General features: G+C 43.5%; 2 protein-coding genes across 10 annotated transcripts in view; one reads left to right on the top strand and one right to left on the bottom strand.

Moving 5' to 3' along the window:
• Positions 1–10085, top strand: part of TEP1 (telomerase associated protein 1) — a 51784-nt gene extending 41699 nt beyond the window's left edge. The window contains exons 40-55 of one of the 8 annotated variants that reach the window (XR_013521067.1): positions 38–191; positions 294–506; positions 1485–1645; positions 1880–1993; positions 3835–3942; positions 4831–4959; positions 5055–5131; positions 5236–5368; positions 5490–5626; positions 5776–5900; positions 6973–7116; positions 7285–7381; positions 8921–9026; positions 9132–9346; positions 9476–9580; positions 9828–10085. Coding sequence is in view for 2 of the 8 variants with exons in the window: in XM_009005650.5 (XP_009003898.4) it covers positions 38–191; positions 294–506; positions 1485–1645; positions 1880–1993; positions 3835–3942; positions 4831–4963; positions 5040–5131; positions 5236–5368; positions 5490–5626; positions 5776–5900; positions 6973–7116; positions 7285–7381; positions 8921–9026; positions 9132–9346; positions 9476–9580; positions 9828–9950 (2160 nt within the window). In the remaining 6 variants the exon portion in view is untranslated. Of the gene's footprint in view, positions 1–37; positions 192–293; positions 507–1484; positions 1646–1879; positions 1994–3834; positions 3943–4830; positions 4964–5039; positions 5132–5235; positions 5369–5489; positions 5627–5775; positions 5901–6972; positions 7117–7284; positions 7382–8920; positions 9027–9131; positions 9347–9475; positions 9581–9827 lie in introns of all 8 variants that reach the window. The other 7 variants (XM_002753700.6, XM_009005650.5, XR_013521068.1 and 4 more) reach the window with 7 other exon arrangements.
• Positions 10086–13658: 3573 nt separating this feature from the next.
• On the bottom strand, positions 13659–25179 carry PARP2 (poly(ADP-ribose) polymerase 2). Of its 2 annotated transcripts, none has more exons than XM_035259951.3 (16): positions 25093–25179; positions 23742–23897; positions 23366–23436; positions 21668–21718; positions 19402–19498; positions 18864–18939; positions 18087–18189; positions 17304–17466; positions 16620–16758; positions 15767–15830; positions 15551–15685; positions 15142–15269; positions 14889–14988; positions 14413–14511; positions 14044–14168; positions 13659–13926 (listed from the first exon to the last, which is right to left on the bottom strand). In XM_035259951.3, the coding sequence occupies exons 1-16, from the start codon at positions 25097–25099 to the stop codon at positions 13767–13769; spliced, it is 1674 nt and encodes a 557-aa protein (XP_035115842.1). In that variant the 5' UTR covers positions 25100–25179; the 3' UTR covers positions 13659–13766. The 2 variants fall into 2 exon arrangements, with proteins under 2 accessions (XP_035115842.1, XP_002753737.1); XM_002753691.4 differs by having other exon boundaries at positions 25127–25179.
• Between the last annotated feature and the right edge of the window lie 219 nt (positions 25180–25398).

Here is a 25398-nt window from a genome sequence, read left to right as displayed (position 1 = left end):
GGAGATGGTATCCTTAATCCCTGTTCTTGGTCCCCAGGTTCAGGTGTGGTCAGGGTCTCTGGGTCGGCCCCGTGGGTACCTGGGTTCCCTTTCTCTCTCTCCTGCCCTCTCCGTGGCACTCAGCCCAGATGGTGATCAGGTGGCTGTTGGGTATCGAGCGGATGGCATTAAGATCTACAAAATCTCTTCAGGTACTGAAGGAGGAATGCGTGGGTTTTTGAGACTTTAGAAAGAGTACAGAGCCCAACCCCCTTTCCAAGTGTCTTACTCCCTTGTTCTCTCTCATTCTCTAGGTTCCCAGGGGGCTCAGGGTCAGGCACTGGATGTGGCAGTGTCTGCCCTGGCCTGGCTAAACTCCAGGGTATTGGTGAGTGGTGCAGAAGATGGATCCTTGCAAGGCTGGGCACTCAAGGAATGCTACCTTCAGTCCCTGTGGCTCCTGTCCACACACCAGAAGCCTGTGCTAGGACTGGCCACTTCCCAGCAGCTCTTGGCTTCAGCCTCAGGTACTACTGGACAGTGGGCAGGGTTAACAAATCACTTTTCCTTTAGTCTAGTTTTATTTTAGATAGAGCTTTACTCTTGTTGCCCAGGCTGCAGTGCAGTGGCTCAATTTCAGCTCACTGCAACCTCCACCTTCTGGGTTCAAGCAATTCTCCTGCAGCCTCCTGAGTAGCTGGGATTACAGGTGCCTGCCACCATGCCCAGCTAATTTTGTATTTTTAGTAGAGACAGGGTTTCACCTTGTTGGTCAGACTGGTCTCGAACTCCTGACCTCAAGTGATCCACCCACCCTGGTTTCCCAGGGTGCTAGGATTAGAGGCATGAGCCATCGTGCCTGGCCAACAAATCACTGTTCATTTTAAAGACACTGATACCTTTCTCCAAGTTGTATGCATATTAGTATGAAAATACACATATGTGATTTTGTTTTACAACTTTCAAAGTGCTCTCAATTCTTTTATCTTGCATAATCCATTTAGACTGTTTCTTCGTGTTCCTTCACCCTCATTCTGGGACCCCTAAACTCTTAGTAATCCTTTGAGATTCTGCCTGCTGGGAGACTTGCTGTGTAAAGGGATAGGTTTCTCTTAGTAGGAGAGACAGAGAGATGTTGAGGTGAACATATAGAATAGCCTAGGCCCTCTCTAGGTGGGAGACCTGGTCCTCACAGGTCGTGAGGTGGAAGTGACATTGGACACTTGAGAAGAGGTGGGGTCTGGAGCAGCTGCTGTGGGGAGTGCAGTTAGTGAAGTAGAGACAAGGAACCATGTTCCTGGCCTGAGCTGTGGAGCGGGAGCTGGGAGTGCCGGGGGTTCCTGTCCTGGGTATACACTTGCTGATGACCCTTGTCTAGGGCCTATCTGAAGTCTTGTGACTCGGGCGTCACCCTCAGCCCACATGGTCGCTCCTGTGTTTGGCCTGCCAGGGCCTGTCTGGCTTCCTCTTCAGGAAGCTGTTCTCTCCCTCTTTTTCCAATGCAGAGGATTTCACAGTGTGGCTGTGGCCAAGGCAGCTGCTGACGCTGCCGCACAAGGCAGAAGACTTTCCTTGCGGCACTGAGCTGCGGGGACATGAGGGCCCTGTGAGCTGCTGTAGTTTCAGCACTGACGGAGGCAGCCTGGCCACCGGGGGCCGGGATCGGGTGAGCTGCAGAAGGATACAACCTTAGGGTCTCATAGCCCTTCCAGTTCCTAGTTCTTAATAACCCATTTCCCATTGCTTCCTCCTGCTTTTTGTTTTGCCAAATCTAGTATAGATCTGTCTACCCGTGCTTCCTTGCGCCCCCTCTTTCCTTGAAATTTCTTGCCTGAAATGGCCCCAGGGTTCCCATCCTTCCTTTGTTCCTGATTTCTCCCTCTCCTTGGGACCTATCCAGGGTCTCCTCTGCTGGGATGTGAGGACGCCCAAAGCCCCTGTTTTGATCCGCTCCTTCCCTGCCTGTCACCGTGACTGGGTCACTGGCTGTGCCTGGACCAAAGATAACCTACTGGTGAGTAAAGGGGCAGGGGTGGCCCAGAGCCCACCTGGGTTCCTGGGGCAAGACAACACTCCTCATCTCATCCTTTTTCTGGCACCCATTCATAATAGTAGTAGCTAATATTTGTCAAACTTGATATGTGCCAGGCATTAAACTAAGCTCTTTTCATATATTGCTTCATTTAATCTTTACAACACCCTGTAAAGTAGATACTCCTTTTATCTCTATGTCACAGACAAGGAAATTGAACTCAGAACATTTCCAAGGTCAGTGATGAAGCTGAGCCAATGAACTTTCTGAAAGAAAGCCCAGGGTTGGGCACAGTAGCTCACGCCTGTAATCCCAGCATTTTGGAAGGTCAAGGCAGGTGGATCACCTGAGGTTGGGAGTTCGACACCAGCCTGACCAACATGGTGAAACCCCGTCTCTCCTAAAAATACCAAAAAAAAAAAAACAAACTTGGCTGAGTGTGGTGGCACACACCTGTAATCCCAGCTACTCGGGAGACTAAGCATGAGAATCGCTTGAACCTGGGAGGTGGAGGTTGCAGTGAGCCAAGATTGCACCATTGCACTCCAGCCTGGGCAACAGAGTGAGACCCTGTCTCAAAAAAAAAAAAAGGAAAGTCTGTACTTGTTACAAGAACATAGTGCTATCTCTCTAGGCTTTGAGATGCCCTGACCCTGTAGGTAAATGGTACTGCTGTGATTTTTTAGTCCCCGGCACAAAATGAGTCTCAAATTACACCCTCAGTGTTGTTGAAGCCTACTTTCGCAATGCAGGGTCTCCACTTTGTTCTCAAAAAGAAAGGAGAAAGAAATAAATATCAATTGAATAGACTTGTCATAGTCTATCCTATGAGGTAGCCAGATCTTTCCTTGGCACTGTAGATTGTCCACCTTTATCTGAATTTGTTGACTAACATTATGTTAATAATGTGGACAATAGCTACTATTTATTATATGCTCACTGTGTGCCAGGCAGCATGCTAAGTCCTTTTTCTTTTTCTTTTTCTTTTTTTGAGACGGAGTTTTGCTCTTGTAACCCAGGCTGGAGTGCAATGGCACAATCTCGGCTCACCATAACCTCTGCCTCCTGGGTTCAAGCAGTTCTCCTTCCTCAGCCTCCTGAGTAGCTGGGATTACAGGCATGCGCCACCATGCCCAGCTAATTTTTTGTATTTTTAGTAGAGATGGGGTTTCACCATGTTGACCAGGATGGTCTCGATCTCTTGACCTCGTGATCCACCCGCTTCGGCCTCCAAAAGTGCTGGGATTATAGGTTTGAGCCACCACGCCTGGCCGATTTTTCTTTTTGAGACAGAGTTTTGCTCTTGTTGCCCACGCTGGAGTGCAGTCTTGGCTTACCGCACCTTTCACCTCCCAGGTTTGAGCAATTCTCCTGCTCAGCCTCCTGAGTAGCTGGGATTATAGGCGCCCACCACCCTGCCCAGCTAATTTTGTTGTATTTTTAGTAGAGAGGGAGTTTCACCATGTTGGCTGGGCTGGTCTCAAACTCCTGACCTCAGGTGATCCACCTGACCCGGCCTCCCAAAGTGATGAGATTACAGGCATGAGCCACCCTGCTCAGTGTAAGTCCTTTATGTAGATGCATTTAGCACCACAACCACCATATCTGATAGGTACATTATTATTATACTCACTAAATAGTTGAGGAACCTAAGGCTCAGAAAGAGAAACAGATTACAAAGCACAAAGTAATGAGGGGTGGATTTAGGATTTGAACCCAGGCTCTTAATTACATGGCTTACTGCCTTCCACCCTGTATGATAAACATACAGAAATGCTGGAGGGATGCTGATAATCCCATTGCTCTGACTTCTGACTCTGCAGATATCCTGCTCCAGTGATGGCTCTGTGGGGCTCTGGGACCCAGAGTCGGGACAGCAGCTTGGTCAGTTCCTGGGTCATCAGAGTGCTGTGAGTGCCGTGGCAGCTGTGGTAAGAAGGCAATGGAGAGCTCACTGGGGGTCTCTGGGAGGTCTAACAGGGCTTTGGGAGACTGGGTACATTGAGTTTCTAATCCCAGAGGCAAAACGAGCATAAAGAATGAAGTACTTTGGGAGGCCAAGGCTGGCAGATCATGAAGTCGTGAATTCGAGACCAGCCTGACCAACACGGTGAAACCCCGTCTCTACTAAAAATACAAAAAAAAAAAAAAAAAAGCCAGGTGTGCTGGCACATGCCTGTAATCCCAGCTACTCCAGAGGCTGAGGCAGGAGAATCACTTGAACCCGGGAGGCGGAGGTTGCAGTGAGCTGAGATTGTGCCACTGCACTCCATCCTGGACAACAGAGTGGGACTCCATTTCAAAAAAAAGAGAAAGGAAAACAGAATGAGATGCCTGGAATATAGGCAGCACAGTGATACCCCATCTGTATAAAAAATAAAGATAAAACTTAGCTGGACACCATGGTGCATGCCTGTAGTTCTAGCTACTCAGGAGGCTGAGGTAAGAGATCACTTGAGTTTAGGAGTTCAAGGCTACAGTGAGCTATGATCCAACTACTGCACTTCAGCCTCCAGGGTGAAAGAGTGAGACCCTATTGCTAAAAAAAAAGTAGAAAAAGAAAATGAGATACTCGGGACTGGATTATGGTGTTGAAGCTAAGGGTTGGTATAAAGGGAGAGAGGGGAGCATGAAAACACAGCATCTTAGTATCAGCATCTTGAGGCAGTCCTGAGCCACCCAACCTCAATGTTCCTGGATTCTCCTTCCTCATTGACATTTTCCATGCCCTTGATGCTCAACCCACCTCTGTGGAGGAAGTTCTGTTTCCCATGTCCTGCTCAATATGACTCTGCTCTGATCTTGTGCTCTGGGGGCAGGGGGAGCACGTGGTGTCTGTGGGCCGGGATGGGACCTTGAAAGTGTGGGACCATCAAGGCGTGGAGCTGACCAGCATCCCCGCCCACTCAGGACCCATTAGCCACTGTGCAGCTGCTCTGGAGCCCCAGGCAGGTAACAAAACATCAGCCACCTCCCCTTCCCTGCTGCCTCTTCTTTTCTCCCTGCTCCATCCCTTCTTCTTACTCAGTCTCTGTATTATCAGCTGGACAGCCTGGATCAGAGCTTCTGGTGGTGACCATTGGGCTGGATGGGGCTACACGGTTATGGCATCCACTCTTGGTGAGTTCCTGCAAGGACCAGGGTCAGTGGAGGTGGGGAAGATATGTAGGATAACTTTCTGTTGTGCCCACTCCCATGAGCCCATCTCCATCCCTTCCTCCTAGGTGTGCCAAACTCATACCCTCCTGGGACACAGTGGCCCAGTCCGTGCAGCTGCTGTTTCAGAAACCTCAGGCCTCCTGCTGACTGCCTCTGAGGATGGTTCTGTACGACTCTGGCAGGTTCCTAAGGAAGCAGGTGAGTGAGAAATGGAAAGAGACAGGGTATGTTACTGGTACAAAAAAGGTCAAGGGTAGCCTGATATCTCTTATCCCAGCAATATCTTAGCTCCTAATGAAACACTTCCTTTCTTCTCCAGATGACACATGTATACCAAGGAGTTCTGCAGCCATCACTGCTGTGGCTTGGGCACCAGATGGTTCCATGGCAGCATCTGGAAATCAAGCTGGGAAACTAATCTTGTGGCAGGAAGCTAAGGCTGTGGCCACAGCACAGGTGAGTCGGTGTACCCTCAGTTCTTTGTGTAAATTCTTCCCTGGCTGTGTATTTACTGGGGGTTAGAGGTTGCATATCTGGCTGGGAGGGGAAAGATGGTTCATCCTGGCTTGTCAGAAGCACTGAATTGAACTTGTTGTGTATACCAGGCTCCAGGCCACATTGGTGCTTTGATCTGGTCCTCGACACACACCTTTTTTGCCCTGAGCGCTGATGAGAAAATCAGTGAGTGGCAAGTGAAACTGCGGCAGGGTTCAGCACCCGGAAATTTCAGGTGAAACAGGCTTATGGGTTAATATGATAGAAACAGTAGTCTCCTCACTCCTAACATTTTACCCAAATTACTACTTCTGAACTAGGTCAATTGGATGTTAGTTACTGAGCAGGACATTATTTTCTGCTTCTGGCAATGTAAATGAATAATTCTCAGTGCCTACTTGATGTCAAGCACTGGGCCAGGCAATATGAACCAGTTACAGATTAAATTCATTCTTTAAGGAAGCTCACTGTAGAGGAATGTGCATATAATTAAACCACCAGCACTATTCAAACTGACTAGTGCTATAATGAAGATACATGCATGCGTGCGCACACACGCACACACACACATGCACACATATATTCCTGGGGTTTCAAATTTTGAGAATTGTGGGGAAAGGAGTTGGTATTTAAGGTTGGACACTTACAGAATGAGTAGGAGTTTTCTGGACCAGCAAGAGAAGGGAACAGTGTTTCAGGAAGAGGAAGGAACATGTACAGAAGATACGGAGCTATTGATAGTGTGTAGTATATTCTGGGTATAGCCAGGTCCTTGGATTCCTGGTGGGAGTAAAGGAAATTGGATTGAAAAGATAAACTGGGCTCAGGCTGTAGAGGACACAGTGCTAAGAATTTTGAGTGGAATAATTATCTGGATTTTATAAAGAGAACTCTGGTGGCAGTATGGAAGATGGATGGTAGTAGAGAGATACTAAAGTTAAGGAGACCATATTTACACCTGTAGCTATAGCCTAGAAAAGACATAATGTGGGCCCGACCCAGGCTGTGGAGATGAGAAGGGAACATACAGATTTAGGCATGTGTTGCATCCACAGGCCTTATTGATGAGTTGGAGGTAGAGAGGGAAGGCAAAGCGAAGAATGTTAGCGATTTGTAGTTTGAGCAAGTAACGGATTGGCGCTGATGAATACTAACTTTAAAAAAACAGAAAATGGAACAGGATTTTCGGGGAAGGTGATACATTTTGCTTTATACTTGAATCTTGAGGAATTCATGTGGGATTGAGGAGCCTGAGAGAGGTTAACTAAAGTAGGATCTTTCTCTGTCCATGTACTTTTTTGAGCTAGTCTTCACCTGAACCGAATTCTACAGGAGGACTTAGGGGTGCTGACAAGTCTGGGCTGGGCTCCTGATGGTCACTTTCTAATCTTGGCCAAAGCAGATTTGAAGTTACTTTGCATGAAGCCAGGGGATGCTCCGTCTGAAATCTGGTAAGATCCAAAATGCCATTTCTTCCTTTTTTCTTCTGAAGACAAAGGAAATGTGAGTTAGTGATTATACTCAGGTTGAATCCAACTTAAAGAAAACACTGGAGTCTTAAAGAGAGGTGTTTCTCTCTTTAAATCCTGAGCTTAGCCTATTCCTCTCTTGTAAACCAGGAGCAGCTATACAGAAAATCCTATGATACTGTCCACCCACAAGGAGTATGGCATATTCGTCCTGCAGCCTAAGGACCCTGGAGTTCTTTCTTTCTTAGTAAGTCCTATTTGAGTGTGTGCTAAAGCAAACATTTGTCTAGGATCAGTGTTTTTACACCTTGGGGCCCATCCTGGAGGATAGAAGGGAAAGGCAGTTGGCTGCAAATCCTCCTATCCTTCAACTGGAGCAGTTCTAATTTAGGACATTATATATTGGATGCCCATGTAAGATTTCATTGGTACAAGAAAGGATTCTACTGTTTTAAAAAGCCATGGAAAGCCATAAACCTAGAAGTTTTCTCAATTGCGTTTTTCCCCATGTCTCTCTTGTCTTGCCCCCATGAATATTAGCATCTTGAGGGCAAGGACTACACCTTGTTTTTGTCATCAGACTTAGCAGTTACCTAATAGATGTTCATCACTCTTTGGATTGAGTGAGCCAAAGCTAGCTGTTCACTTCACATGCAAGTTCCTGGGAGCCTTTTCTTTCTGGGAAGGTTATTAAATCCTGACCTGCTGCCTACTAAAGTTACCTACTAAAGCTTATTCATGACCCATGATTCCACTCCTAAATATATACCCAAGAGAAAGGAGTACATATATTCTCCGAAGCCAGGTACAAGAATCTTCATAGCAACTTTATTCATCATAGCTAAATATTAATAAATAGAAAGGGGATAAATAATTTGTGGTATATTTATACAATGGAATGGTACATGGCAAAAAAATTGATACTGCATGCTGATGAATGGAATAATACAGAAATACCTCATAGACATTATTCTGGGCAAAGGAAGCCAGTTACAAAGGAGGACATGCTATATAATTTCACATAAATGAAGTTCAAGAACAAGCAAGACTAATTTCGGTTGACAGACATCAGAATATTGTTAGCTTTCGGGGTGATGGTCTGGCATTGACGGGGCAGGGACATAAGGGCAATATTCTGGGGTGGCTCATGCCTGTAATCCCAGTACTTTGGGAGGCTGAGGTGGGTGGATCACCTGAGGCCAGGAGTTCAAGACCAGACTGTCCAACATGGTAAAACCCCTTCTCTACCAAAAATACAAAAATCAGCTGGGTGTGGTGGCGCAAGCCTATAATCTCAGCTACATGGGAGACTGAGGTAGGAGAATCTCTTGAACCCAGGAAGTGGAGGTTGCAGTGAGCTGAGATGGTGCCACTGCATTCCAGCCTGGGCAACAGAGTGTGACTCCATCTCAAAAAACAAAACAAAACAAAACAAAACAACAACAACAACTATATATATATATAAAAATATATGTATATAAAAAATATATATATATATATTTTTTAAGACGGGATTTCACCATGTTGGTTAGGCTGTTTTGAACTCCTGACCTCAGGTGATCCGCCTGCTTTGGCCTCCAGAGTGCTTGGATTACAGGTGTGAGCCACCATGCCCAGCCCAAATATACATATATATTTGTACACTTGAATGTATCTAAGTTATAGTTACATAAAAATAAAAAATAGTAAAAAAATCCCAACCAGCTCAGAGCAGAAAGCTGTTGCTTTGTCTGATACAAGTTGACTGGTATGGGTAGGCTAAACAAAATGACCTATCCTTTCACAGAGGCAAAAAGAATCAGGAGAGTTTGAAGAGAGCCTGAACTTTAATATAAACTTAGAGAATCCTAGTAGGACGCTAATATCGATAACTCAAGCCAAACCTGAATCTGGTGAGTGGTAAGAGAAGGACCTGAGGAACCTGGAGATGGTCCAGGGTGGATGGCAGATCCCTCAAGGCCTGAGACTTGGCTCTAATTCTGTCCTTAAAATGGCAGAGTCCTCATTTTTGTGTGCCAGCTCTGATGGGATGCTATGGAACCTGGCCAAATGCAACCCAGAAGGAGAATGGACCACAGGTAACATCTGGCAGAAGGAAGTAAACACTCCTGAAACCGCAACTCCAGAGACAGACCAATCTACACGAAGGGAATCTGATGCCAGCATGCACAGCGAGCCAATACCACATTTAAATACACGACAGCGTAGAAAGGTGAGTTTGAAGGAAGAGTCAGAAATATTAGGGGAGGAGGGCTGTAGGTCTGATATAGCACACTTGGATGGTTCCCTGAGGAGGGGCCCCTGAAAACTTACTATACTGCTCTCCTCCTTCCTCTTTGAGATTCACTCGGGCTCTGTCACAGCCCTCCATGTGCTACCTGAGTTGCTGGTGACAGCTTCAAAGGACAGAGATGTTAAGATATGGGAGAGACCCAGTATGCAGCTGGTAAGTGTGTATATGTGTGTCTGTGTGTCTGTGTCTGTGTGTGTGCACACCTATCCTAAAGGGATGTCACAAGACAGCAACCTTAGGGTAAGAAAGGGTCAAAGATCAAAATTCTGTTTTCTTCAATCACTTGTAATGTGTGACCAACCTATTTCTAAATAAACGGAATTGATGTGAGAAAAAAATAAGTTAGTAAGGAGGCCCTAGGCTTTAGCCCTCACCTCTCCCATTTTTGTTCCCATCGTAGCTGGGCCTGTTCCAATGCGAAGGGTCAGTGAGCTGCCTGGAACCTTGGCTGGGCACTAACTCCACTCTGCAGCTTGCCGTGGGAGACATGCAGGGCAATGTGTACTTTCTGTCCTGGGAATGAAGATGTGCTATTCAGGGGAAAGATGATACCCCTTGTGCTAGAGATGCAAAGCCCGAAGACAGTGATAGCTTTTAATTACTATAAAATTAATAATTTCTTAATAATTATAAAAATAAAGTATCAAAACATCTCAAATGTAGGTCTGCCTGTATTCTCATTGGATTCAGAACAGGAGGGGAGTATATGGATATTCTAATGTGTGTCTCTTCTAATTTAACATTAATCCTTAATATAATCACAAGAAAGTGAATGAAATCTTTAGTAGGTACTCTTTGAAACTAGGCTTTAGAATTCTTCTGTTATTTGTGGGCCCTAGGACCCTAGGATGCCATTCTTGCCAGGAGGAAGAATGAGAGCAATGTCAGCCAACATTCAGTTTGAACAGAGCGGTTCATGGGGAAAGAATGAGGGAGGGAGAATAAGTCAATCATGCATCAGGGCATTTAGAAAGAACTGGAATGGAGTTAGGATAACATTACACTACATTCCTCTCAGAGACAGCTTTTCTCGGAACTACCCAGATGAGAGGTGAGGAGTCAAGCCATTGAAAGTGGAACAAACCTTCTGGTTTTCCCAACTTTTGACATTTGACTTTCAAACTTTAGTCAGTATAGTAATTGGCATTCTCATAAGAGATCACAGAAGTGTCTTTCTCTCTCAAATTGAAATACACAAAGATTAAAACTAAAACTAATTGAGAGGTGGCACAATCATAGCCATGAATTCTGATTTTCTTCTTTTTTTTTTTCTTTAGAGATGGGGTTTCTCCATGTTGGTCAGGGTAGTCTCAAACTCAAACTCCTGACCTCAGGTGATCCGCCTGCCTCAGCCTCCCAAAGTGCTGGGATTACAGGTGTGAGCCACTGTGTCTGGCCTGATTTTCTTAATTGTAAAAACTTATGATTATTATTTGTTTTTTGAGATGAAGTCTGGCTCTGTCTCCCAGGCTGGAGTCCAGTGTTGTGATCTTGGTTCAGTGCAACCTCCGCCTCCTGGGTTTAGGTAATTCTCTTGCCTCAGCCTTCGGAGTAACTGGGATTACAGGCACCTGCTACCATGCCCGGCTAATCTTTGTATTTTGGTAGAGACGGGTTTCACCATGTTGGCTAGGTGGGTCTGAACTCCTGACCTCAAGTGATTCACCCACCTCAGCCTCTCAAAGTGCTGGCATTATAGGTGTGAGCGACCACACCTGGACCGTAAAAGAACCTTCTTATATTCCTAAAATTCGATTACATGGAAGAATCTATTGAGCAACTTAGCCTTTGCTTAACTTTTCCCCTCCCTGTTATTCCCTATTATAGCCTTTGCTGGGGTGGTTTTGTAGAATTTTCAGAGCATGGAAGAGAGAAATAGAGCTTCCTCCTGCCCTTGGCCCATGCTTTTAGGAGAGCAAAAGGCAAAATATTTTTTGAGACAAGAGTCTCACTCTGTTTCTCAGACTGGAGTGCAATGGCGTGATCTCAAGCAATTCTCCTGCTTCAGCCTCCTGAGTAGCTGGGACTACAGGTGCACACCACCATGCCTGGCTAATTTTTGTATTCTTAGTAGACATGGAGTTTCACAATGTTGGCCAGGATGGTCTTGATCTCCTGACCTCGTCATCTGCCCTCCTCGGCCTCCCAAAGTGCTGAGATCACAGGCATGAGCCACTGCAGCCAGCCAATCTTGACACTTCAAAATTTATTTATTTATTTATTTTTGAGGCAGGGTCTCAGTCTGTTGCCCAAGCTGGTATGTGGTAGTATAATAACAGCTTGCCAAAACCTCTGCCTCTAGGGCTCATTGATCCTTCTGCCTCAGACTCCCGAGTATCACACCACGGCACTCCAGCCTGGGCAACGAGTGAAGAATATTGTAGTGTTCTTCAGTTTGGTTTTCTTTCTTTCTTTCTTTTTTTTTTTTTCGTGAATAGGCTGAGATTATGGATTTAATGGAAGAATTTGAGTTGATATACTTCATTGCATCTTTATTGGGTACATATGGTATTAACAAAACTTATAACTGGTGTTAACCCTGATCACTTTTAAAGTGATATTTGCCAGGTATTTTTGCTGTACCTTTTTCATATTGTTAGAAGCAAGTCACTAAGTCCAGCCCATACTCAAGGTAAAGGAAAGAAAACCTCTAGAAGAGAGAGGTTTGAAAGACATTTATTTATCTTAAGGTAGGTTTTTTGAGGCTATGCAAGTATCATTTTCCTGACTAATCTTAGCATTCATCCATGGATCTTGACTGCAATATGGTGATTGTGGTTTTCTAATCATGATTGCCTATTCCCCTCCATTTTCCCTAATATTTTCTATTTCCCTTTGACATTTATTTATTGAAATTCTTTTTATTTTTTTGAGACTGGGTCTTGTTCTGTGACCCAGGCTGAAGTGCAGTGACATTGATCATAGCTTATTGCACTCATACTCCTGGGTTCAAGCGATCCTCCTGCCCCAGCCTTCCAAGCAGCCGGGACTACAGGCATGCCTCACCATGCCTGACTTTTATCTTTGTAGAGATGAGGTCTCACTATGTTGTCCAGGCTGATCTTGAACTTCTGGCCTCACGCGATCCTCCCACCTCGGCCTTTCAGTGTTGGGATGACAGGTGTGAGCCACCACACCTAGTCTGAAATTTCAAAGGGAATTTTATCCCTTCCTACCAATTTATGTATTCAGTTATTTACTTGTGTCAGCATAAATGCATGAGTATTATTTTTTTAAGGAGCTGTTTGAATTTTAATACTGAAACTTGATTGTACTTATATTTCAATACCTTTTTATAGCCAGTGTTTACATAGGATAAAAATATATACTTAGGGCTAGACATGGTGGCTCATGCCTGTAATCTTAACACTTTGTGAGGCCAAGGAGGGTGGATCACAAGGTCAGGAGTTCCAGACCAATCTGGCCAACATGGTGAAACCCCATCTCTACTAAAGATACAAAAAATTAGCTGGGTGTGGTGGTGCACACCTGTAATCCCAACTACTCAGGAGGCTGAGGAAGAAGATAGAAAGATATTGGTCTATAGTTTCACTTTCTTGTGATGTCTTTATCTGGTTTTAATTTCATACTGCCTTATGCAATTAGTTGCAAAGTATCCCTCTCTTCTATTCTTTGGAAAATTATGTTGTCTGCTTGAGTTTTAATAGCATGTTTCTTCAGTGAGTAGATATATTTGACTGGTTCCTTATCTATGGATCTTTTTATGTACACCAATGCCTCAGTGACATCTATGCAAACATATGTAAGTTTTAGGTCAAAGGGCATGTACATTTCAAATTTTGATATTCAAAATCTGGTTTCTAAAAAGTTACATGTATTGAGGCTTTGTGACAGTCTTCCAAAGGCTTCCCAAATTTTTGGACATGTGGTGTAAATCCTAAGATGTTAAGTAGTTGGAGACCCAGGCTGCAGTTGATAAATCTGAAAAAGGCAAGTGACTATGTATGGATGGGAAAGAAAAAGGCAACTTAGCTTTTGTTGCCTCTACCCTTCCTGCAGTAATGCTCAACAAATTCCAGTTTGCAGAAAAATTGAATTAAACAGGTAAAAGCATTAGCCCCACCCATCAGTATCCCTCAATGCACAGATGCCACTAAGAAGATACTGAATAACTTGCAGAGCAGTGAGTACTTTCTGTCCTGGAAATGAAGATCTACTAATATCAGAAGAAATATGTGCTTGGAGAAATAAAGTCCAAAGAAGCCAGTGGTAGAGTTGTACAGTTTTTATTATATAAAGTATCACAAAATTCAAAAGTACAACACTTGCTTATTTTCTTGCTTGAAGATCAGATCTCTGGTTTATTTAATATCAACATTCAGCATAGCTGCAGGAAATTAAACTGAACCTTTAAAAGGTACCGCATACGGACTTGGTTGGGGTTATAGACAATATATTCATTGTAGTTGAGGGTATAACCATCTGGATTCAAAATTCCTGTGTCACTTGCTGGTCCTAAGGGTACTGTACTCCCATTCCTGCCAAACAGAAGAAAAGTATGTCAACATCAGTCTCTGGTTCAGAAGCTGGAATAGAGAAAGTAGTCTTATGTGGCCAAAAGAAGTCTTCTAGCCTTCCTGGTTCTGAGTACTTACAGGGTGACGAAGTGGGCAGGACTGGGAGCCATCTTGCCCAGCCCCTTGGTGCTGTGTTTACCTTGAAGCAATCCTTCAGCCTTAGGATTGGCCTCTAGTAGTTCATTACACTGACCTAGAGCTACCTGCAAAGCAAAAAATCTTTGAATGCCCATATCCTACTAAAAATTAGATGGCTCCAGAGCCAAACAGAAAATCCCATCAGTACTTTTCCCCCCTACTCCAGCAGAGGAATCCAATGTACTAAAAATTGCACTTGGTTCTCTCTCAAGTTATCCCAGGTAAGCCTCTTGCTTCTGGGTTCAAACTTTTCTCACTGGAAAAAAGTGGGAATTAATACACTAGAGCTCAGACATACTCCCGCCTCACCTCTGATAAGAGCAGCAGTCCTGTATTCTTTAGGCGAGACGCAAAGCAATAATTGGCACTCTTGGAAGACATGTCAGCAAAATAGATTCCTTTTCCAAACTGAAATATATAAATGAATACCAAGGTCAGCTTCTAAGCCACTGTGTTGGAGAGAAGGTGTATAGCACCAACCCTGTTTTTCCATTCCCTTAAACACAATATAGACTCTTCTCCATTTCCCTCACAATTCTGTCCTAGAGAAGGTAGAAGCACCTGTGAATTTCTGCCTTCTGAGGGAAAGGCAAGGTATCTTTAGGAATTTAAAGAAAGAAGGACACAGTAAAACATGACAAGGTTATCAGTGAGCTGGCTTAACTTTTGGGGGAGGAGAACCACCTAATCCTAATCTCGAAAAAAAAAAAAAAAAAAAAAAAAACACTGAGAACATTACTGTATCCCTTTCCCCTGTGCTCCTCCCAGAGTTCAATTTCACTCACCATGTAACCTGTGATGGGAGCTTCAGGTGGGGCAATTCGAAGCCCGTGGCTCAAGATTCCCACCCAGTTACTCAGCCTGGAACCATGCCATAGAAGCATCCTATGGAAAAGTCAATATTATTGCACTCTGTTGTTTTGCACAGATAGGCCATAACCATAAAAAGCCAACACCTTCCTCTGCCTCCTTTTTATGTTTTATAGCTGCACTTTTTGGGCAAGGAGTGTCTTTCCAAAGCCAAAGCTAGACTCAGACCTGTTATGAAGGTCCTCTCTGAAGGCTTCTTTCTCACCCTTCTTCTCCACTTCAAACAAATCCAGCAAGGTCATGGTATAGTCACTGTGTGTGGGAGCATGGGTAGACTGTAAGTACTGGGAAATCACCTGTGAAAAATAAAGACAAAAAGGCCGATGTGTACGCTACAAGAGACTGAGCTAAACTGAAAATTTTGGGGATTCTGATATAACTTGGCAGAACTTTCTGCTCCCAAAGTCTTACAAGGCAGCTAGGAAGAACCTGGCCTTCTCAGATTCCTAGTACATAAAAAAGTCTCCCCTAACTGACAATTTCCTCCTAACCAGAAGTAGTTAAGAGAACAGTGGCATAGGGGAGATGGTCTTAAGGGTGCAAAAGAAGTCTGAAAATAAATGATCATTCTTCTTACTTTGAACTCATAACTTTCATGGTCAAGAGGGCGCAAGGCACAATGTAGGTTTCTATAGTGTTGGTCCAATGGGTGTTCTGGGCTTTGTAGCTCTGTTTTCACCAGCTTAATAGCAATTTCAATGTCTCCCAAAGCCTGAGAAGATGAGACACAGAATCAATGTGGGAGGAACCTGGGACAAGGGATATAATACTTCTCAATTCATACCTATCTCACCTCTAGTAATTGTATTTTTTCTGACAGCTCCTTCTGTGTCCGGATTAGTGGAGGAGTACGGAGTCTAAGAACAGAGATATAACCCATAATAAGCTCTCTGATGTGTGGCTAAAAGGCTCATGACTAAACATAGAAGATGACAGATAGGTCCTCTCTCAACAGGTTTTCCATTTGGGAGAGAAAGAGATCTGTAAAAAGATCTTAACTTCCAAATATATAAAATAATATTAAATACATACTCAGTAAAGATGAACTATGTGGATTTTGACTTTTGAGACTAGAGTTGAAATTCTTTTTTATAAAATCATTTTAAAAATAAGTTACATGGATATCAATAAGGAACAGTTTGGATATAGTTCTATGTAGAAGCATAGGCAGACCTGTTGACCACTCAGGGTTATTTCTAGGTCACAGGGCTCTCAAAAGCAGTAAAAGGAATAGAAATAGGATGAAAACCAGAAAACAGAATCAACCAATGTAAAATGTTACTTTGTCTATCTAATATCACTTGAGTTCACAGAAGTGGTGTTTGTGTGCTTTGTCACCTCAAATAGGAAAAGGGGGTGATATGCCTGAAGGTGTTTTACTTGGTGGTTGGATAGCTAGAACCATTTCCTCTTGAGTTGGTAACTTCTACTTTGTCAGAGAATATAGCTGTGGTCAAGCCAGGAGACTGCATCCCATATTTGCAAGCTGATTAAATAGGCTGCCCACATATCATTTTGTTTCTGTACCTATTCAAGATGATCATTTCCTTAGGAATAAAATATTTAAAATATTATAGTTGCTGCTGATTGACACAGGGGATATGTATACATAGAAGAACAAAGTGAAGTAACAGCCCAGGACTTACCCAAAGTCATGTGGAATCCTGGTATAGAACTCATTGCATGCTTCCACGAGAGCTCGTCCATGCTGGCCAGCCCGAATACAATCCTCAATCTTCTTAAGAGACTGGTAACCTGCCTTGATTTGTGCCACTGTCAGCTTCCCTGCAGGCCCAGCCAGAGATCAGACTCCAAACCAGGGTCCCATCTTGTAAACTGTACTTACGTTCTTGCCTAAAAAGGACTTTCACCTTTCAATTATGTTTTTTGAGATGGGGTCTCATTCCTGTTGCCCAGTCTGAGTGCAATGGCACAAACACAGCTAAATGTAGCCTCAACTTCCCAGGCTCAGGTGATCCTTCCACCTCAGCGTCCCAAATAGCTGGACCACAGGCACATACCACCATGCCTAATTTTTCAATTTTTAGTAGAGATGGGATCTTGCCACATTGCCCAGGCTGGTTTCAAACTTCTGGGTTCAAGCAATCCACCTGCCTTGGCCTCCCAAAGTGTTGGGATTATAGGCATGAGCCACCACACCCAGCTTCAACTTTCAAAATAGTTCCTTCTCCCTCCATACAACGTGTCACACCAAATCCCATTTTCTTCATTCAGTACTATCAGCAAGCTTTAAATCATAATGGTAATAAAATATCCGTTAAAGGAACTAGGAATCATGAGAGAATGCAGAACAAAATGTGAAGTCCTACCAAGTGGGGCTTTCTTGGTATTATACTTCATTTCTATCATCATCTCTTCCATGGCTTGAACATTACAGATCAACTTTATTATTTCCTGTACCCGAAGGTCTAGCTGTGACTCTGGCTTCAAGGGAGATTTAAGAGATTCCTCTTTTTTTGTTTCCTCTTCCTCCTATAGCAAAAAACAAACAAACATAAGAAAATCTAAGAAATCATCTCTAGATTACTTATAACACCTAATATCATACAACGTAAATGCTTTGTAAAGTTTTTATACTGCATTGTCTAGGGAATAATGACAAGCAAGGAAAAAAGGCTCTCCAGGTTCAATACAGAAGCAATTTCTTTTTTAGAATATTTTTGATCCTCAGTTAACTGTATCCATGGGTATGGAGGGTTAACCATGCTAGTTCTGCCTCCTACACTGTACAACTCAGAACAAGTCTTAAAAAAAAAAAGGCCTCTGGCTGGGCATGGTGGCTCAAACCTGTAATCCCAGCACTTTGGGAGGTCAAGAGATCGAGATCATCCTGGTCAACATGGTGAAACCCCGTCTCTACTAAAAATACAAAAAATTAGTTGGACATGGTGGCGCATGCCTGTAATCCCAGCTACTCAGGAGGCTGAGGCAGGAGAATTGCCTGAACCCAGGAGGTGGAGGTTGTGGTGAGCCAAGATTGCGCCATTGCACTCCAGCCTGGGTAACAAGAGCGAAACTCCGTCTCAAAAAAAAAAAAAAAAGAATAAATAAAGAAGAAACTGGTTTACCCCAAAAAGTATAGTGAGAGCTACCTGAGTATTGGTGGCATAGTCCATCTGTAGCATATCATATTTTCCAGGCACCTTCTCAAACTTTTCTCGATCTTCCCAATTGTTTTTCGTTTTGTCAAGGAATCTGTAGAGTCCAATGTGTAAGAAAACTTTACAAATAAAGGTCTACTATGAAGATGGACTTACAACTGTTTCCTTAGACAGAAAATCTTCCAACAATTTATTTTTCACCACCGATCTCCTTTACCCATCGACTTTCCATAAATGAAAATCAGTCTAATTCTAAATGAGGACATTAAATGGACAAAAAAGCTCTGGAGACAAATGGAATTTTAAAAACAGGGAAAAACAATGCCTGTCCTTCCCAAAAACCACAAAAGCCGTTGAGATTTTAAGTATCCATCTAATCCCTTTCCCTGAAAGAAATACATTCCCAAATTCTCCAAAAAGTTCTTCATCTATATCATAAGGTTTTAAGGAACTCTAGTTGAATATTCTCTCTCTTTTTTTTTTTTTGTAGAGTCAGGGGTGTCGAAATGGCCAAACCCCATCGCTACTAAAAATACAAAAATTAGCTGGGCATGGTGGCTGGCACCTGTAATCCCAGCTACTTGGGAGGCTGAGGCAGGAGAATTGCTTGAACCCAGAAGGCAGAGATTGCAGTGAGCTGAGATCACGCCATTGCACTCCAGCCTGGGCAACAAGAGCAAAACTCCATCTAAAAAATAAAAATTCTTGAAGAAGATACATTTAAGAAGAGGAGGGTATTTTATTCTGTAGTCACTTTTTAACACTTACTTCTTCTGAAAGATTTCCTTGGCCTTGTTGAGATTGTCTGAACAAGCCACCAGGCTGTGCTGTCCCATTTTCCCAACTGCAAAGTAAATGCCACACATAAGATATTTCCTTACAAAGGACAAAGGTATTTCTATACTAGGAAAAAAAAAAAAAGATATTCCCTAATAGCAACAAGCCAGCTCTCCAAGATCTCTCTGCTTAACATCTGACTAACAGACAGGAAAGGGAGAAGGGAAAGGAAAGGACGAACTAATCATGTTGTTAGAAGTTACTTGGTAATTGCCACAGTCTATGAGCACTACTAGCAGTTCAACTACAGAAGAATTTTCAGCTACAATGGGCTGCTCTCAGTTGGAACTTCCTAAGGAGGATGCCTGCCATTCCCCAATTTCAAGATGCCCAACTTGATTCCTAAGCCTCTTCTAGACTTCAGAGCCTCTACTGACCCAATTTAAACCCAGAGAATCCTTTGGCCACTTACTATGCTGCTTCTGGCTTTCTGAATGCCAACTCATAAAATCACAGTAAAAATCATTACCTCGGCCCCATCTCGTCCAAACACTGAAGTTCCTCTCGGCATCATCTTCTAATAGCTGAATCAGATAGTACTTGTTGTTGTTGAACTGGAGATTGGTCTATGTGCAGTGAAAAAAAAAAACAAGGAGGGTTTTGCAAATAGAAATCACATAAACCAATGATGTATCCTTCACGACAGGTGCCAGTAATTTCCATAAGGAAAAGGAAAGAAAATTCCTGTATCAGGCAAGAAAATTATATTCCTGTAAAATTAAAAATATAAAGAAGAAATAGGTCTTATACATTAAACTTTGGATTCTTAGGAATTAAAGTGGGAGCCTAGAAGCTTCCTAAAACCCTCTATCCAACCTCAAATATCCTACGTTGAATGGCTCCTCCTGTTTTTTCCTGCCTCAACTCCCCATTTAAATATTTTCTTTTCTTCTTTTTTTTGAGATGGAGTCTCGCTCTGTTGCTAGGCTGGAGTGCAGTGGCACGATCTCAGCTCACTGCAACCTCCGCCTCCTAGGTTCAAGCTATTCTCCTATCTCAGCCTCAGCCTCCTGAGTAGGTGGTACTACAGGCATGTGCCACCACACCCAGCTAATTTTTGTATTTTTGTTTTCGAGACAGGGTTTCACCATGTTTGCCAGGATGGTCTCAATCTCTTGACCTCATAATCCACCCACCTCGGCTTCCCAAAGTCCTAGGATTACAGGCATGAGCCACCTGCCCGGCCACTATTGAGATATTTTCTAAGCTATCTGTGTTTTCCAGTTCCCAATCCACTCCCAAATGAAAACAATTTTGATGCTCCAAAGGTCTAACACTGTTAGGTTCAATTGTTACATGACTTATTTTTTGACAGTTCTACTCACAACTTTATTTGTCAGCTACAGAAATTAGACAATGAGCTGAGAGCAGGGCAATACTGGGAGAAGACAAGGGATACACAAAACCATGGCCACATCTATCCTATAACTAACCTGACTGAGAATATGGCCAGTTCTCTAAAAAGAGGTATTTGTAAGTAAATCTCTCAGAGTGAAGAGAGAGAGAAGTCCATGATAAGGCACAGCAACTGGTATTATATGGCCAAGCCCTGGATATGGAGGCATTCTTCTTTGTTAAGCATGCTGCCCCTTCCTACCTCTATCTCCTGTCCTACTTGGTCACATTTTAAAGCCACTGTATGACCTTAGTCCCCTGGTGAAAAAAAAAAGGTCATTAGATGTTAGAACAAAAAGGGGCCTTGGCAAAAAGTGTACCATAAGGAAAATCAAAAGGTAAATGACAAATCTGGAAAATATATAAGCAATTTACATTACAGACAAAAGGTTATTCTCCGTATTATATAAAGTTCCTTGAAACCAGTAAGAAAATGACCAACAACCTGTTAGAAAATGTGCAAAACAGCTTTGACCCAGAGGCTCATCCCTGTAATCCCAATGCCTTACAAGTCCAAGGCAGAAGGATCATTTGAGGCCAAATATTCAAGACCGCCTATCCAATATCGTGAGATTCCCATCTCCACAAAAAATCAAAAAATTTAAAAATTAGTCAGGCTTGGTGGCATGCACCTACAGTCCTAGCTACTCGGGAGGTTGAGGTGGGAAGACTGCTGGAGCCCAGAAGCCCAAGGTTGCAGTGGGCTGACTGCACCAGCTGCACTCCAGCCTGGGTAATAGAACAAGATCCTGCCTCTTTAAAAAAAAGTACAAAAGAATATGAGCAGAGTTAACAGTTTCAATAAATGATACAAAATCTGCAAAAAAAAAAAAATCTCACAGAGGACTTTGCCATCAGGCAAGAGTGTGCCAGGGCTGAGTACCCGGGTATTTAACCACTAGTGGCTAATATTAATACAGACTTTAGGCAAGGCCCGGTGGCTCACGCCTGTAATCCCAGCAATTTGGGAGGCTGAGGCAGGTAGATCATTTGAGGTCATGAATTCGAGACCAGCCTGGCCAAGATGGCAAGACCCTGTGTCTACTAAAAATACAAAAACTTAGCCAGGCATGGTGGGGTACGTCTGTAATCCCAGCTACTCAGGAGGCTGAGGTAGGAGAATTGCTTGAACCTGGGAGGCAGAGGTTGCAGTGAGCCAAGATTATGCCACTGCACTCCAGCCTGGGAGATGGAGTGGGACTCCATCTCAAAAAGAAAATAAATAAATAAAAATGAGAAAACAAAGGACTTTAAAGATCTGAACGCTGGGATGCTATCATCAATAATTATCAAGAAGAAGGTCTCATAAATCCAACGGTTCCGCCTCTTCTGCCTCTTACCTGATTTAGCATGACATCATAGACATCATTTCCTTCACAATACACATGAGCCTAGAAAGAGAGAAAGAAAAAAAAAATCAACATTAGTTTCAGCCCTGAGATCCTAAATGAGGCTCTAAATTTTCTTACGGCTCAAGTTGTCATTCTACAGCAACATTAACATCCATCTCCCAGGGAAAGAATTGCAAACCTATGTTCTACCCATAACCTGGGTATAACCTTACCATAACAAAAACATGCTACCTTTTTTTTTTAAACTATACAAAAGAATCTAACTGAGTTAGGCTGGGCATGGTGGCTCATGCCTGTAATCCCAGCATTTTGGGAGCTGAGGTGGCTGGATCACTTTGTGACCAGCTTGGCCAACACAGTGAAACCCGTTTCTACTAAAAATATAAAAATTAGCAGGCCGGGCATGTGGGTGCCTGTTATCCCAGCTACTCAGGAGGCTGAGGCAGGAGAATCACTTGAACCCAGGAAGTGGAGGTTGCAGTAAGCTGAGATCACACCACTGTACTCTAGCGTGGTTGAGACTCCATCTCAAAAAAAAAAAAAAAATTCTGAGTTAAAGAAAACTTGGCTGGGTGCAGTGGCTTACCCCTGTAATCACAGCACTTTGGGAGGCCAAGGCAGGTGGATCAACTGAGATCAGGAATTTGAGACCAGCCTGGCCAACATGGTGAAACCCCATCTCTACTAAAAATAAAAAATTAGCTGGGCATGGTGGCACGCGCCTGTAGTCACAGCTACTTGGGAGGCTGAGGCAGGAGAATCACTTGAACCCAGGAGGCGGAGGTTGCACTGAGCCGAAATTGAGCCACTGCACTCCAGTCTGGACAACATAGTAAGATTCTGTCTCAAAAAAAAAAAGAAAACTTACTGTAGAGGTAGCCTTTCTGTATTTCAGATTCTTTCCCCATTCATCAGTAACTCATGCCATTGGGTACAGTTTCTCATTAGAACAAGAAAACAGTTTTCCCTTAACAATGACATTTTCTGGTTGAAAAAGAGAATGAGGTATAGAAGGCTGATGGCAACCACAAAAGGTAAGCATGTGATATAATTTGTGTATTTGTCTCCTTCCAAATCTCATGATGACTTGTAATCCTCAGTATTGGAGGTGGAGCCTGGTGGGAAGTGATTGGATCATGGAAGTGGATTTCTCTGAATGGTTTAGCACCACTCTCTCACTGCTGTCCTCTTGATAATGAGTGAGTTCACCCAAGATCTGATAGTTTAAAAGCATGTGACACCTCCTCCACTCTCTCTCTCTCTGTCTCTGTCACCTTCTCTCTCTCCCTCTCCCCTGCTTTCGCCATGTGAAGTGCCTATTCCTGCTTCACCTTCTGCCATGAGTAAAAGCTTCGTAAGGCCTCCTGAGGAGCAGATACCCTTGTGCTTCCTATACAGCCTCCAGAACCATTAGCCATTAAATCTGTTTTCTTATAAAATACCCAGTCTCAGGTATTTCTTTATAGCAATGCAAGAATGGTCTAACACACCATGTTAAAAAACACCCTGATTATTAACCCCAAGTCCTACCACTCCTATCCCTTGCCATTGGAGAAAACTAATCACTCATCATATTTTAGAGAGGATTCCTAAAATGAATACTAACAGTATCCCAGACGAGTCCTTGTAACAAAGGATGCTCTCTGAGACACCCATGGCCTGAAGATTGGTTCCAGATTCTCTTACCTTACCCACTTTGGCTGTACATTCTGGGTCCACAGGAGCTTTGCCCTTTAACAGCAAGGCCTTCACAGATTCTGAGGAAAAACATAGAGGTACTACTTTATGGGAAGCAAAAACAGCTGCTGTGGCTAAACAGAAACTTGTCAGGATTAACTTTGCCCTCCCACGCAATCCTGGTCTTTCCTTAGGCCTCAATCCACCTCAAATACATGAAAACGAAGATTCAAGGCAGTAGATTAGTTTTGTGGTATGCCCAAAGGCTAGATAAATTAATTATATCCGGAAAGAAGGAAGAAATAAGAGCTGACATAACAAGATATCATCCCCTCATCCACCCCTATCAGAGACCCTCTTGCTGACCATGACCTCCCTGGCCTACCATCTTGCTTGTCTTCTGTCCTGTCCTTGTTAGCTTTTCCTCCAGCCACAGGCATCTGTTTCAACCCCTGTCTCTGGCATCTGTGAGTCTTCTTGGCAGGGGAAGAGTCTTCTGGAGCTGTATTGCCATCATTAACTCTTTTGTTTCCATTTAATGCTACAGAATTTGGAAATGGGCAAAGAAGAACGAGTACACCTGAATATGTGTAGATTTAAGAGACTGAAAAAAATATTTTAAAGAAATGGTTTAGGATAATTTTCTTTTCTTTTTCTTTTTTTTAGGCAGAATCTCACTCTGTCACCCAGGCTGGAGTGCAGTGCTGCGATTTCGGCTCACTGCAACCTCCGCCTCCTGGGTTCAAGTGATTCTTGTGCCTCAGCCTCCCGTGTAGCTGGGATTACAGGTGTGCACCACCATGCCCAGCTAATTTTTGTATTTTTAGTAGAGACAGGGCTTCACCATGTTGGCCAGGCTGGTCTCAAACTCATGACTTCAAGTGATCTGCCTGCCTCGTTCTCCCAAAGTGCTGGGATTACAGACGTGCACCACCACACCCTGCCGGTTTAAGATAATTTTCTAAGTTTACAAAGAGGCAATAACTGTCGAAACACTACTCTTGTATAACAGACTGTGGAATTCTTCCTAAATTGCTATTTTAGCCAAATGAAATAAAACAAAATAAAAGGGAGCCCCAGGAGTCTTGTAAGTTCATAGACTGAGGCCTGCCTATCTGTTTTGTTTACTTGTGTCCCAGTGTCCCCCAAATATCCACCTCATACATGGGGCGGTATGGGATAAAGGTTAGTAAAGTGCTCAAGGGTTTGTGCCTAACTTAGAGCCTAGCTCTGCTGCTTCAAGTATTTGATCTCTTCCTACTTCACTTGCTTCAATATTAGAATACTGTACAACAATATTCTATTTCTAGAGAAGTACAATAGTACCTAATTTATAGGGTGAACCTATGCATTTAAGAACATTATACACATAATACTCTATCTCAATAGGTCTAAGACTTGCATTTTACTCTCTCGAACTGGGATGCATCTTACAATGGACGACAGAAGTAGCGAATCATAGTACACCATTTTCAGTGCTTATCCTTTCTTGTGGAGTATAAAATCATGGTGTACCCTGCAATTACTTTTTGTAAATTGGATGACATTAGGTATTAACAACACTACTGGCACTATTAGTTGTTCCAGGTCCGCAAAGCTTTATGCACAATTATGTAATCCCCAAAGGTACGAAAACAAAAATTTAGCACCCAAACTGGTTTGGTAGACACGTTATGGGGAGCTGTAAGGGAAAGGGTGTCACCGTAGGTGGCATTGTTCCTTTTCTGACTCCCCACCCCGCATTCCTCTCGGCGTTAATATGCTCCAAACCTCTCGCCCTGCTGCCGCCGGTGCTCCGTCGCCGTCGCGCAGCCATGGAATTCAAACGCTGACGTCATCAACCCGCTCCAAGGAATCGCGAGCCCAGCGTCAGTTGGCGGGAAACCCAGCGCGCGTGCGCCCTGGCAGGAAGACGACTGTGAGGGACAGGCGAAACACGACCTGCAATATTTGCATGTCGCTGTGTCTTCTGGGAAGTCACCATAATCGTGAAATGTCTTAGGGTATGGGAGTCTTATAAGTTGTCTGTGGGACTACTTTTC

Source organism: Callithrix jacchus, chromosome 8 (genome assembly GCF_049354715.1).
Source record: "Callithrix jacchus isolate 240 chromosome 8, calJac240_pri, whole genome shotgun sequence".
NCBI lineage: Eukaryota > Metazoa > Chordata > Mammalia > Primates > Cebidae > Callithrix > Callithrix jacchus.
This window is presented reverse-complemented; position numbering and strand designations above follow the sequence as displayed.

Excerpts from the sequence above, each read along its gene's own strand:
- PARP2 (XM_002753691.4), bottom strand. The coding sequence starts at position 25,172 with ATGGCTGCGCGACGGCGACGGAGCACCGGCGGCAGCAGGGCGAGAG. Across the intron at positions 14,989-15,141 it reads AGAGAGGACCTTCATAACAG|GATGCTTCTATGGCATGGTT; the intron begins GTCTGAGTCTAG and ends ACTTTTCCATAG. Across the intron at positions 13,927-14,043 it reads CCTGCCCACTTCGTCACCCT|GAATGGGAGTACAGTACCCT; the intron begins GTAAGTACTCAG and ends TCTGTTTGGCAG.